This window comes from Agelaius tricolor, unplaced genomic scaffold (genome assembly GCF_023055355.1).
Source record: "Agelaius tricolor isolate 1412-34295 unplaced genomic scaffold, bAgeTri1.0.p SCAF_5, whole genome shotgun sequence".
NCBI lineage: Eukaryota > Metazoa > Chordata > Aves > Passeriformes > Icteridae > Agelaius > Agelaius tricolor.
The window spans coordinates 20,921,988-20,934,237 of NW_027269265.1; the positions used below are offsets into that span (position 1 = coordinate 20,921,988).

Sequence of the window (12,250 nt, forward strand, 5' to 3'; positions counted from 1 at the left end):
AGGGTAAAAGGAAATGGGAACCAATGAATTAAATTTTGTTGAACCACAACAATAAAAAAAAAAAAATGTTTACACTGAGTGTGCTTGTACAGAGCAGGTTGCCTAGAGAGATTGTAGCATTTACATGTGGAGATATTAACAAAAATAGACATAGTCCTGGGCAAGTTACTGCCATTGACTCTGCTTTGGGGTGGTAGAGCTTGGACAACATGATCTCCAGGGGCCCTTTTCTATCTCAACAATTCTATGGTTCTGTGATGAGCCAAAGACATACAATAATTCCAAGCCTTTTAGGCAGCAATGAAATCTCTTTTCTGACATTTTCATTTAGCCTAAGTAATAAAATGGTCATTAGATGACAGAAAAAATGAGAAAAAGCATGACTACAGCCAGAGGGTTTAGGGTAAGTCAGGTTGAAATTTCTTGCTTCACACAATATTTCATAATGATATGAAGTATAACAGGTTTTGAGAGAAGTACTGAGGAAGGAAAATATTTTTTCAGAACACCAACTGCTTGGTGATAAGGAAATTTTTGGCAATATTAGAAGAGATATTTAGGTTCAGATCTATATCTCTCACATACCAGCTGATTGCTCCAGTACTGGAAATATTAGGTACCAGTCATCACTCAGAAATTTAAGGATTTTGGGAGGGAAATGAGTGAAGATTAGACCAGACCTGTGGGTTTGATACATGTGGGAATCTATCAGAACATGATTCACAAAAGAACTGAAAACAGTTGAAGAACCTCACATGTATGTACACATACATATTCTCGCCTATGCAAATGTGAGCAAAAACAATGTAGAAAATCACAGAACAATCATTTTATCCTAAGTCGAATTTGATTGTAAATGAAACTTGAGGAAACACTGTTCAAAAGACCTATGGATTCCACCTAGGGGAAAAAAAGGTGAAGAAGTCATCCCTGGCTGAAAATGAAAGGGCTGTGAAATACTCATTTGGCTGAACTCCAGATGCCTGTAAAAAGTTAAAAACCTTGCAGATAGCTTGGGAAGCTTGAATCTGTCAAAACCCCACACTGCCACTATGAACTGAAGTTCTGTACAACTTGCTGAATGATAAGGTATTGGCAATTTTACATGATGGCCAGAATCAGACTATAATGCCCAGTAGGACAAGGAACATTCAGTACCGTAGTTGGGGTGAACTGGAAAGAGGTGAACACTCAAAGAATCTACCACTGACTCCTGACCAAAGATGAATCAAGAATCCCATAAACATCATTGAAAGAGCTACACACTTCAAAGGCAGCACATAAGAAAGGGCATACTAAGTCAATGTCCTAGGTATGCTTTTATCTGAAATAACTGAAACCCATACTACAGAGAATGATGCAACTGAGGTAGTAGAAGTGGTATGAGATAGATTCCAGACTCAAGTTTAATTTATATCTCTGCAAAGGAAAGAAAAAAGGTTCATTGGACTAAAAGAAGAATGCAAACATGAACATGATTCTGTAAATTGGTGGCTAGACACTCCTGTGGGATGGGGGATACTTGCATCACAGAATATTTTCACCTTTAAAGGTCTGGAATTTCCCTGAAGTCTTTTGGAAATAAAAACGCAGCAAGATCCAGGGCTTTGGGAAGAACATTTTATTGCTAAGCATATCTTTAAACAAACTGCAACTAAGAAAAGAAAAAGAATCAAAAAGAAGAAGAAAAAAGAAAAGAAAGAAAAGCAATAACATCACGATAACTCAAATAAAAATTCTCCAGGTTGTCCATAAAGCAACAGGGATATGGTAGTAGCCCACATACAGAAATGCACATGTTCCCAAAAACTGTCCAATAGAAACTTACACAAAAAAGGAAACTGTAAATATTTTTCCTTTAACTTAAAAAAGGAAAGCAAAAAGGAAAGGAAGAAAGAAAGCAGGAAATCATTTCACAAGACTCCAAGACTCCAAGAACAGCAATCTTTTACAGACATCAAGATATAATCAACTTTTATATAGTTTCGGCCAGTTAAGTCATCTAAAATCGTGCTTTCATACCTTTTTAAAACCTGTCTTTTTATCTTTTTAGTATAAAAAATAAAAAAGAAAAAGCTCAACCTCACACACGCACACACGCACCACACACACGCACACATACACGCACTGAAAATATTTGTTAACATGAAAGTGCCTTCTCTATGTGCTTGAGAAGACTGTTTTTCTCAATTTAAGTTCCCATGTGCGTGTGTGTATCTGATGAAACTTCTTCAAAGTCAAATATTCATGCGACTTATAAACACCAGCAAGAGTAGATTTCTAAACCTAAACAGCTGATTAGTTTTCATCCGCATACAGCAAAAGCTTTCATTTCTGATATCCCAGGGCTCTCAACCCGTCTTGGTTTCTGTTGTTTCCCACTCTGTCTCTCTCCCTCATCTACTTTTTTGCACATGATAGACATGGCCGTCAAACCACCTCACTATTGTTCTGTACAGTAAGATAATCCTTTTCACAATAACTGGGAAAATGTAGAAACCAAACAACCAAATTAAATAGGTTAAATAAAACATAAGACATTCCCAATTTAACCATAAAACATTATATACACCATTAGGGTATCCATATAGAAATTATACTAGCAAAAAAATAGTAGTAAAATATGTAAACAAAATTTCAGGTTTTTTTTTTTTGACACAGGTAACTGTGACAAAGCTAAAACACACGCTCCCTTCACATTTTAAGGTTTGCTTTTGTTGTCTGTTTCTTTTTACTCTGTTCTTCAAGAACATTCTTATTCCGCATTAAGACCATAACAGAACTTCTGTTCCAGCCGTCCCATCAAACATACCATGATAAATATATCTGTGTGTATATATATATATTAAATTATTAAATTAATTTTTCTTTATTATTTTTTGTGTGTCACAGCAGCTTTATTTATTTTCTTTTATATAAAAGAGAAGGAAAAGGGAGAATAGGGCAAATGGAAAGACAGAGATGATCTGAAATGTCAAGCTACAAAATTAAAATATTACATATGAAAAACAGTTATATGTCAAAAAAACGATGTAATTTGCATTCTTTTACAAGTGTTTAGCTTTTCTGATGTTCATTGGTCTTGTCACAAGTTGAACTCCAGTGGTGTCTTTCTGATCACTTTATTAAACTGATTTATTATTATTTTTTGCATGCATTGCAGCATCACAGAACCAGATCCCAGAGGAAGGCTCCTTTACTTTTGCACAGTATATTCAGTTCAGAACAGTTAATAACTTTTAAGCATTCTTTTTTGAATCTCCGAATCCCATTAACCATACTTTGGTTGTCAAATGCATACTGAGTGCTATACTCAAAGCCAATAACTGATCAGAACAGACCTTAACCCATCTGCTCTTCAGTTCAATTGCAAATACTGGAGCCAGATCCAAGAGAACCAGCTTTCCATGACAATTTTCCTCAGCACCACTCATCAGACACTGTCACTGCATTGTTAGCAAACAACTTACTACAAGATGATGGATTCTAGAGACAATACAACCAGATATGCAGAGTAAACACCATGGGTAGCTTTTGAATTCATATACGGCAATAGTCTCTCTTTATTTATTATGGATTTTTTTTTCCGAGATTTCGTCTCGTGTCCTGGGTCACCCCCCACATCATTCCACTCCACTCTTCCCTCCCTCACCCAAAGTAACCAAAGAAACCAAACAAAAAGCAACCCAAGAAACAAAACAAAATCAAACCAAAAAACCAACAATCTCCAAACTCATTTATTCCCCTCCTCCAATCTCGAAAAGTTATGTGTATGCTGGACACGGCCAGATCAGTTTGTTCGATATATCTTTGTTGTTTAATAATGTTTATATTTTTCTTTTTCCTTCTTTTTTTTTTTTTTTTTAAATAAGTAAACTGAAAAATTATTGATACAGTCAGGGATCACGAACATTGTTAAAGACTCACTTGGAGATATGAAACAAGTAAGCCATGAAGTCTTCTACCTTTGCAGAAAGTTCAGCGGAGGAGGAGATTTGGAGATGTCCAAGTTCACTAACAGAGCAGAGCTGTGCGCGCCATCTCCAGAACGCTAAGTGTGCTTTATAATACATAAGGGCAAAGTTTGCTGACTCCAAGTGAGGACTTAGACATTAACAGTCACTGCTGAAATTTTTTCCCAATACTTTTTCCCACAAACGATATCTCCCAATCATCTCGTTTGCTGCAATGGTTCTGATATCTCAGTTAAATCTCATTAAGTATTTCTATATTTATATATAAATAATTATTCTTTTTTACACATAATACTCTTTGTCCTTGTTTTTCTGCTTCTTGTGGCCGCTCTTTGAGCTCTGCTGCTTCTCCTTCACGAGCGTGCCGTTGCTCTGGGCTGAGTTGCTGATGTAGTTCCGCGTCTCGTCCACCTGATAGGACCCCTCGTCCCTGTTCCTGTACTTGTACATGGCGTACAGGAGGATGAGGATGCAGAGGGCGGCAGCAGCCACAATGCCGACGACCATCCCCGTTGTGCTGCTCGACTCACGGACCACCTCTGAGGCCCCCGGAACCCGTCTGATTCCCGGCTCCGTGGGGTTTGCTGTGGGCACATTACGGAACATGGGGGAAGTGATTAGCGGGCTCTTCAGCTTTGTGCTGTCTAGCTCATAGGCAGTGGGCAACGGAAGCAAGACTATGTCAGGCTGGGGTTTGAGCTCACGGTTATTCATTTTGCCGGCTGGCAATTTGGGAATCATCACAGTCGAGGACGAAGCTGTGGAGCGGATCAGCTCAGGGGACAAAGACGTGGTAGTAGTCCTACCAGTTTCGGAGACTTTGTTAGGTCTAAAGTCCTTGGATTCCCACTTGGGTGCGTGTGCTTTGTAGCCACCTTCGAAGATTGAAGTGGAAAGACTCTTATCTGTTACCAAGGAGAAGGTGGTGTAAAAATCTTCATCATCAGTAGGGGGTAGGTTAGAGTCAAAGGTTTCCCCTGAGCCATACCCAGATATCACCAAGCCATCATCATCACAACCATCGCTGCCTTGGTCCGACAAGCAAGGTAACCCCGCCTCAGAGGTCATGGACAGGGAATCTTTGGTGGTCTCAATAATGGTGAGGAGGGGGCGAAAGGTAGGGGGAAGTGTAATGAAAGGTGCACGAGTAGCAATAGGAGGGATATCTAAAGGGTCTTCTACAAGTAGAGGGATAACTAATTCACCTCCTGGGATGGAAAAGAGAAAAAAAAAAAAGATTAGTACATTTTAATGACACAATGCACCATTTGCAGTTCACTTAAGGGTGAGAGAGGATCTGGGCATTATGAAAAGGTGTCTCTCTCTAGCTACACTACCAACATACTTTCCTGGGGCTGCCTTTCATTGTTCCCTCCCACCCTGCTCGGGCATCGGTAAAGTGAATGCTCCATCTCCTACCTATGCTAGGTATGTACAGTGAAATACCCTCAATTTTTACTGATCCAATTTTTTTTATTTTTGGAGATACTCTCAAGTGACTCTGTGGTCATCAAGTTTTGGTAGTGATCTTTTTCAAGTATTTGATTAGAAGACTATTTAAATTAATTACTTTAGACTGCCATAGACCAGTGTTCTCCTAGCTTTATTTTCAACCATTCATCTTGCCAGTTGATGAACCTTCCTCTTCTGATTATTTTCATTTAAAATGACAGTGGTATTTCTTCTCTGCCATTCTAATATGCTCACCCTCTGCAGCAGTATATAAGTCCCTTCCCTAAGGTGTTGTCCATTCATCCATTTCTTCCTTATCATTGTCTGGCTTTTAAATTGTGGGAAGATTCATGAATGTGAGGGATGGAATAAGAACCAAGTACTTACTGAGTCCATGAAGGTAGAGAGCTCTATTCTCTCATTTCTTTTTAATCTTTCTTTAGCATTCTGTTTGACACTAGGAATGTCCCTTTCCTTGCATCTTTTGGGGCTACTAGTGCCATGCTATCTTCATCTTCCATTCTTCTTGATATTCATTTACTATAATTTGATTAAAAATTAAAATAGATTTTATAGGGATTGACAAAAAAAAAACTGAATAAGGACTTTGATGAACCAAATTAGCACTTGAGTCTGCAGAAATTGTCTTCACACCTACTGTTACTTCTTCTTGACAGGCAGACAGTTGCAATCAGTTCTACTGATTTCTAACATGATGGTTACCTGCCTACAGAGGGCTGAAAACAAGGTGGACTTAATGGTCTCCTCTTCAAGCAGAACAATAAAGCTATAGATGTAACAATTTTACCTTACAACAATATAAGCTGCAAATAAAACAAGAAAATCAGTGTATCATTTCTGTGATTTGGATTCTGAGCAGCAATATTGCTACTTGTTGGGTAATAGCCTTCTGTTGTCTCTATATCATAATGTGACTGCACCTCTACTTTTGAGTATATGGCAGTTAAAACTCCAGTGTTTTATATTGTGGACTAAAAAAAAAAAAAGTGAGGAATCTTATTAATTTGTCTAATTCCTCTACCTCTGTTTATATAGTCTTCTGTTGACATACAGGTCATCAAAATTTTGTTTTTAGAGTGAACTATATTGATTTTGAAAGTTTGTGTATAGATTTTCATTTGGGTAATTTTTCTTTGCCTAGCCATGTAAGAAAGCAGCTTAAAATATAAATCGAATTGTTCAGCTAACATAATAAGAATCACCTAGATCTTTTCAAAGGAGTGCAACTCAGTAAGTATTTCTAGTGCACAGGAAATTTTGATTTATACTCACCATTGCTTAAGGAGAATGTACAAAAGGAATTGTAGTTTCTAAATAAATAATTCTCAGTTTTAGCTATGTATTAATAACTGCTAATGAGCAGTTTGGCATTGCTACAATGCTGAATTCATCAGGGTCAAAAATTCTACTCTCTCAATTTTACCCTATATATTATATGCACTTGTTTCCCATTGAATTCTGCTAGTAATGTCTATGGAATGTCTATAAGGAATATTGTCTAAAATCAAAATACCTTCTAAATGTATTTGGAGAGCAATATATTTGAACAAATTACACATAGGAGATAGAAATATACTGAAAAAGGTACTTAACAGTTTGATTAAATCTGGATAGCTGAAATAGCAATATGGCTTATTCTTTTCCTTAATGGGAAACTAAGTGGTGACACAGTTTAATCAATTGAAACAGTTGGAATTCTCTCAGAGGTACCAGGGTAGATATTATGCCAAAATAATAAATGTGGTACCTTGCATACTTTCATGCAAAGCTAGTTTTAAGTTAAGATACAAAGGGACAATTTGAACATGTTGTTTAGTTTTCTGAGCTTTCTCAGTATGTTCATATATCTCTTTTGTTACTGCAGAGAGACTGAAAAAGTAAGTATCAATGTCTCTAAACTACATGCTTTCAAAAAAACTATGTAAAAAAGCCTACAGTGAAGTCTGCCAAATGGCTACACTGCATTTTGTGCTCATGCATCTGAGCGGTTTTCTGAGCAATGCAGAAACTAGAGCATATAATATGATTTATATATGTCCAGAAGGCCTATCCATGGCTTGAGTAGAGCATCTATAATCTATGCAAACAGGTGGTCTCAGGATGAACTTGGAGTATGCCTTGGGGGAAAGATCATCTGTGAGCCTGGTAAAAAAATGAATAAAAATAACAGAATTTAAGTGAGGATTGCAACAAATGACATGAGTCTGGAGTTTAAGTTCCAGAAAGTCAGGGATAGATAATGTTCCTTTAAACAGTTTTTTAAGATCAGTGTTTTACTGTTCAATTGCAATACTCATCTGTGATTTTTATTCATCATCTGTGACACTCAACTGGAAGAAAAAAGTTTGTCAGCTTTTAATTGTTCATCTGGAGCCTTGAAGTGCCTTTGTTCTTAAAAGCTATTATACTGGCCTACAGCATCAGTATGTAGTTAATATCTGCCACCCATTGGAGCAATATTTTGGGTAGCTTTCATCCAAAAAGAAGTTATTTTGGTCTTCTTAATGATTAATTTTCTGGAAGGAATCAGACATTTCTTATATTTAATATGTATTTATCCTTTTGCATTTAAAAGCAGGTCATGGTTATATAGTTTTGTTGCTATTGAGGACTTGAGATAATGATCAAAACTACTGGGATTATAAAAATGATCACAGCTGTCTTGAAATATGAAGTAAAGTTGATAGACTTGCTATGATAACTCGGGTTTTACATAAGTGATGGAGATTTTCAATGCCAGCAAGTCTGTTGGATGGAAGGCAATAAGACAAAGTCAGGACTAAGTTTTACAAAGCTTTCATCTCTCAATGTATGTGAGGAGAGAAATAACTTTCATACCAGGAGCACTGGATTAATTTTGATTCAATTATTTAATCTCATCACTAGTTTATATTTCAAATTGTCCAGTGATCCACACTATGGCTACTTGCATACTCAAGAAATAGAGACTGTTTAAGCTCCTTCCTTAGGAGTCACTTCTCCATTAAGGAGTTAATTTATTACGTTTACCTTCGTGGTGTATCAGATAGATGAAAAGATGGTAATAATGTTTTGATTTTTAATTTTTTAATTGTCTGTAATAGAAGAAACTGAGGCCAAAAAAGGCTGTGTGACAGTAAATCAGAAAAAGCACTTTAGGTATCAAATCTGGCTTCTCTTTTATTGCATTGTTAGGCATCTATGCAAACCTCACAGCAAACTTGAAGCTGTAAGTTTAACAGGATGCAAGCACAATGAATACTTCCTGGGGTATGTGATTTATAGGGGAATAAAAACATCCTTAAAAATGACATGATAAAAATTCCACTCAGCTTAAGAGAAACGTGTTATTTAAGGATAACAGGGAATGTAAATCCTGAAAAGTTCCCAGGAAAGCGTGAGAAATATGATCACCAATATCTATGGAGCAATTGCAGACTTTCATATCATACCTGCAAGCACCTCTGTGAGTGGTACTACATTTCTACAGGTAAGAGACACGAGAGGGAGTCTGATGACCAGCAGATTGAGTGTGTGTGTAGGGGGAATCATCTTTCACAGAAGAATGGCTGAGGGTGCAGGAAGCTGCCTGGAGCCAGTGATGTCTCTTGCCCAGGCCCCACATCAGATTAAAGGTGAGCACTGAAAGATTTTAAAAACTAAAACTTGTTTGTCAAGAATATCTTATGCAGGATTTGGATCCTGAATGGTTTGCTGTGGAAGGAAAATGTTTTATAGATTTAGGCCTCTAGAAAGAGCTAGAGGAGCCCTTGAAAAACAATGACAATTTTGAAGAGAAATATGTTTGAGAGAGGTTTTATGTATATCAAATTTTCTTTTCTCCTCACAATGTTTACCCAGTTTTCAACTTCAAAATTAATGCTTTGCAGCCTTGAATAAAACTTACAGGTTCAATTTCCAAATTGCTCTGTTCTATGAAAAAAAAAAAAAAAAAAAAAAAAAAAGCAAGGCTGCAACCCCATTTGGGCCATGGCTTTCAAACAAATATTCATGTAAGACTTAGATTCTGCTTGTGAATGATACAGGCTGTTTCCTGGTAGTTGCAGGTTTCTTTCTCCCCTTTTTTTTCCTGTTGGCTGTTAAGCACCTGTTAAAAGTGCTCACCGGTATGCTTTGAATTCAGGGTTACTTTAGCAATCCAAAGATTTCACAGGGAATTTCCAGATTTATTTTTCACCTACTTTGTGCTTTCTCCCTTAAGCAGGGAATAGATGTTTCTTGAATAGAAATATGTGTTTTAAAAAGCTCCTCTTGACAACACAATGCCAAAGAACTAAACAAAAGAGAAACAGATAAAATCGCTTCCTCTGCAGTGACATAGATGCAAAACTCGTCCACAGTGTAGATGAAACTAAAAACCCAACCCCAAAAAAACTTAACACCAAACTGGAAGAAGCTCTGAGAGAACTGAAGTCTGTGAGGTGGGAAATCTTAGAGCAAACAGCCCAGTGGTTTGCTAGGCCCTCTCATTCCAGAAAGTGTACATATATTAATTAAAAATTAGCCTTTTAACGTAACACATATACTACTTTCATGGAGTTGTGCTTTTCTTTAAACTACCAAGAGAACTGGGGGTATAAAAGGTCTACTTAAGCCTTGGAGCTGCCCTGCTTTTTGCTTTATGAGTGTATTTATAGATATATAATTCATACCTCTGGAGCTGAGCTCTAGTCAGAGTCCTCTGCCACTGGAAAAGATGGAGTGTTTAAAATTTAATAGAAGCCTTATGAACTGTGAGGATGGTGTGGGCAAGCCAGGAATGCAGAGGGCACCAAAAAATTCGATAAATAAAACAACATGAAAAACTGTGGCAGCTGGTGGTTTTCATCTTTAGAGCTACAACTACTTCAGTGGAGTTTCAGGCATCAAACTGATACAGGACAAAAGGCACACAAAAAGGAAGCCTGAAAGATTCATCTTCTGCTGCTGATGATAAGGAACATACCTTATCGTCTCTCTTTTCCAGCTGCAACTGAGGAGCTTTAAATTATCATCCATAAAGGCTGCACAATTCATCCATTCCTGCAGGTACTTGAAATTCTGCATCCAAAGTTTGCAATTTTCATTCTATTCTTTCGATGTTCCTCTGAAGTGTGACTCCATTTTTAATATGGAATACTTGGCAGAGAACTAATTCCTTACCTTTCCCCTGCCCTGTATCAACACGATAATTTCTTATTAAAAGACTGAGTTCATAAATTTCGGTCTAATGGTATTTAGTTAATTCTGCTTTGAGTCCTCTGAGGATAAAAAGAGGAAATTATTCAGAATATAGTCTCTGATTCAAAGGAATGATGATGCTAACACAAAACCCAGTATATGAACATTCTCAATATTTTCTACTCTTGCAGTCTGAATTAATTGCAAATGACAGAGTGTAGTAGAGAGAAAAAACAAGATTTCCACAATGGCATACTGCAACTCTTTATCTCAGATATCTCCTTTTAATTTCAGAGACTATATAGTCCTCAAAGTTATTCGATAAAACTGGATTTCTGGTGGAGTTGGTTGAAAAGCATTTCCTAAGCCCCTCCCCCCAACGATATTAAAAGACATCAGTAAATGCAGTGTTTCCCAACAGATGGTTCATGAGCAACATGAAGGTACAGAGTTTGAGATGTCATGAATCTCAAGTTAATGTTGGGCTGTCTGTTACTGATGTAAATTATTGCTCACCTTTGTGGAGTTTTAGTGAAATAGAACCTTCCAGAGAGGTCCTGACATCATGTCTAGAAGCAAAATTCTAGAGCAAAACCAAGAATTTTGGTGCCCAGACACTGAGCTTCTCTGAACCAATTGAGGCATTCCCTCTTCTATCTCCGACCATTATTTTAAACTTTTATGATTACCTGGTGACAGCTTCCTATTCAGTATAATTATTTGTTGTGTTTTCAGTATCAGTTGTCCCTGGGACTTTGATGGTTGAACCTAATATACCTGCTGAGCACAGCATTACTATGCAGAAATGGTGAAAACATACATACTTATAAAGAAGTACAGCTTTCTCTTATTTTAGTCACTGCTTTTTGAAGAAACTAATGCAAACTTCTTTTGTAGTACGGAAATTTTAGAGGTTCAGGATCTGTCTGCATCATTTCTGGACGATGCTATCAAGTCTGATACTAATAGCAATATGGTGGGTACACTAACCTGGTAAGAGTACACTTGAGAGTATCATTTGGACTGGACATCAGGCACATAATCAGCAATTAAAAAATTCAATAGAAATAAAATAGTTTCATGGGAATAAAGTAGGAATGGTGTAGAGCTGCAATAGGAAACCCCAGAGAACTACCAAAATGCTAAAGAAGCCCCATAAATTTTGACTTGGCATGAAGGCTAGACCACCAGGTTAAATACAATTTAAGTAACGTGAAAAGAAGTAATGTTACTGGTGATTCGTGTGGGGAAAGGGAAAGAAAGCTTCTAGAGGGGGACTGAGAAAGAACAGAACCAAATTGCCTCAGACTCCTTCACCCATCCTATGCACAATACAATATGGCAATTGACAATATACAAAGAGCACATAACATAAAGGCAATTACAAACTGATTAAAAAATAAATAAACTTATATATATTTTCCGAAAGCAAAACCATACACTAGAAAATAAAAACGCCACAGCAACAAGGTCAGAAAAAGAAAAACAGAACAAGTAATTCACTTTATCAGCAAAAGAAAGATCAAAACCTATGAGAACTTAAAAAAATTATGAAAATCAAAAACATTATTTCCTTTAAAAAAAGGTAACCAAAAATACATAAAAATATTTAGAAAGCATACCACATTGATTTCATAACAGTC

The 12,250-nt window shown here is 36.9% G+C and overlaps 1 protein-coding gene across 26 annotated transcripts in view; it reads right to left on the reverse strand.

Annotated features, from left to right (window-relative positions):
• Nucleotides 1-1,606: 1,606 nt before the first annotated feature.
• NRXN3 (neurexin 3) overlaps nt 1,607-12,250 on the reverse strand; it is a 967,492-nt gene continuing 956,848 nt past the window's right edge. For 18 of the 26 annotated variants that reach the window (XM_071426717.1, XM_071426711.1, XM_071426710.1 and 15 more), the window contains one exon: nt 1,607-4,558. In XM_071426717.1, the coding sequence (XP_071282818.1) occupies nt 4,257-4,558 (302 nt within the window). In that variant the 3' untranslated portion in view covers nt 1,607-4,256. Of the gene's footprint in view, nt 5,183-12,250 lie in introns of all 26 variants that reach the window. The other 8 variants (XM_071426693.1, XM_071426694.1, XM_071426696.1 and 5 more) reach the window with 2 other exon arrangements.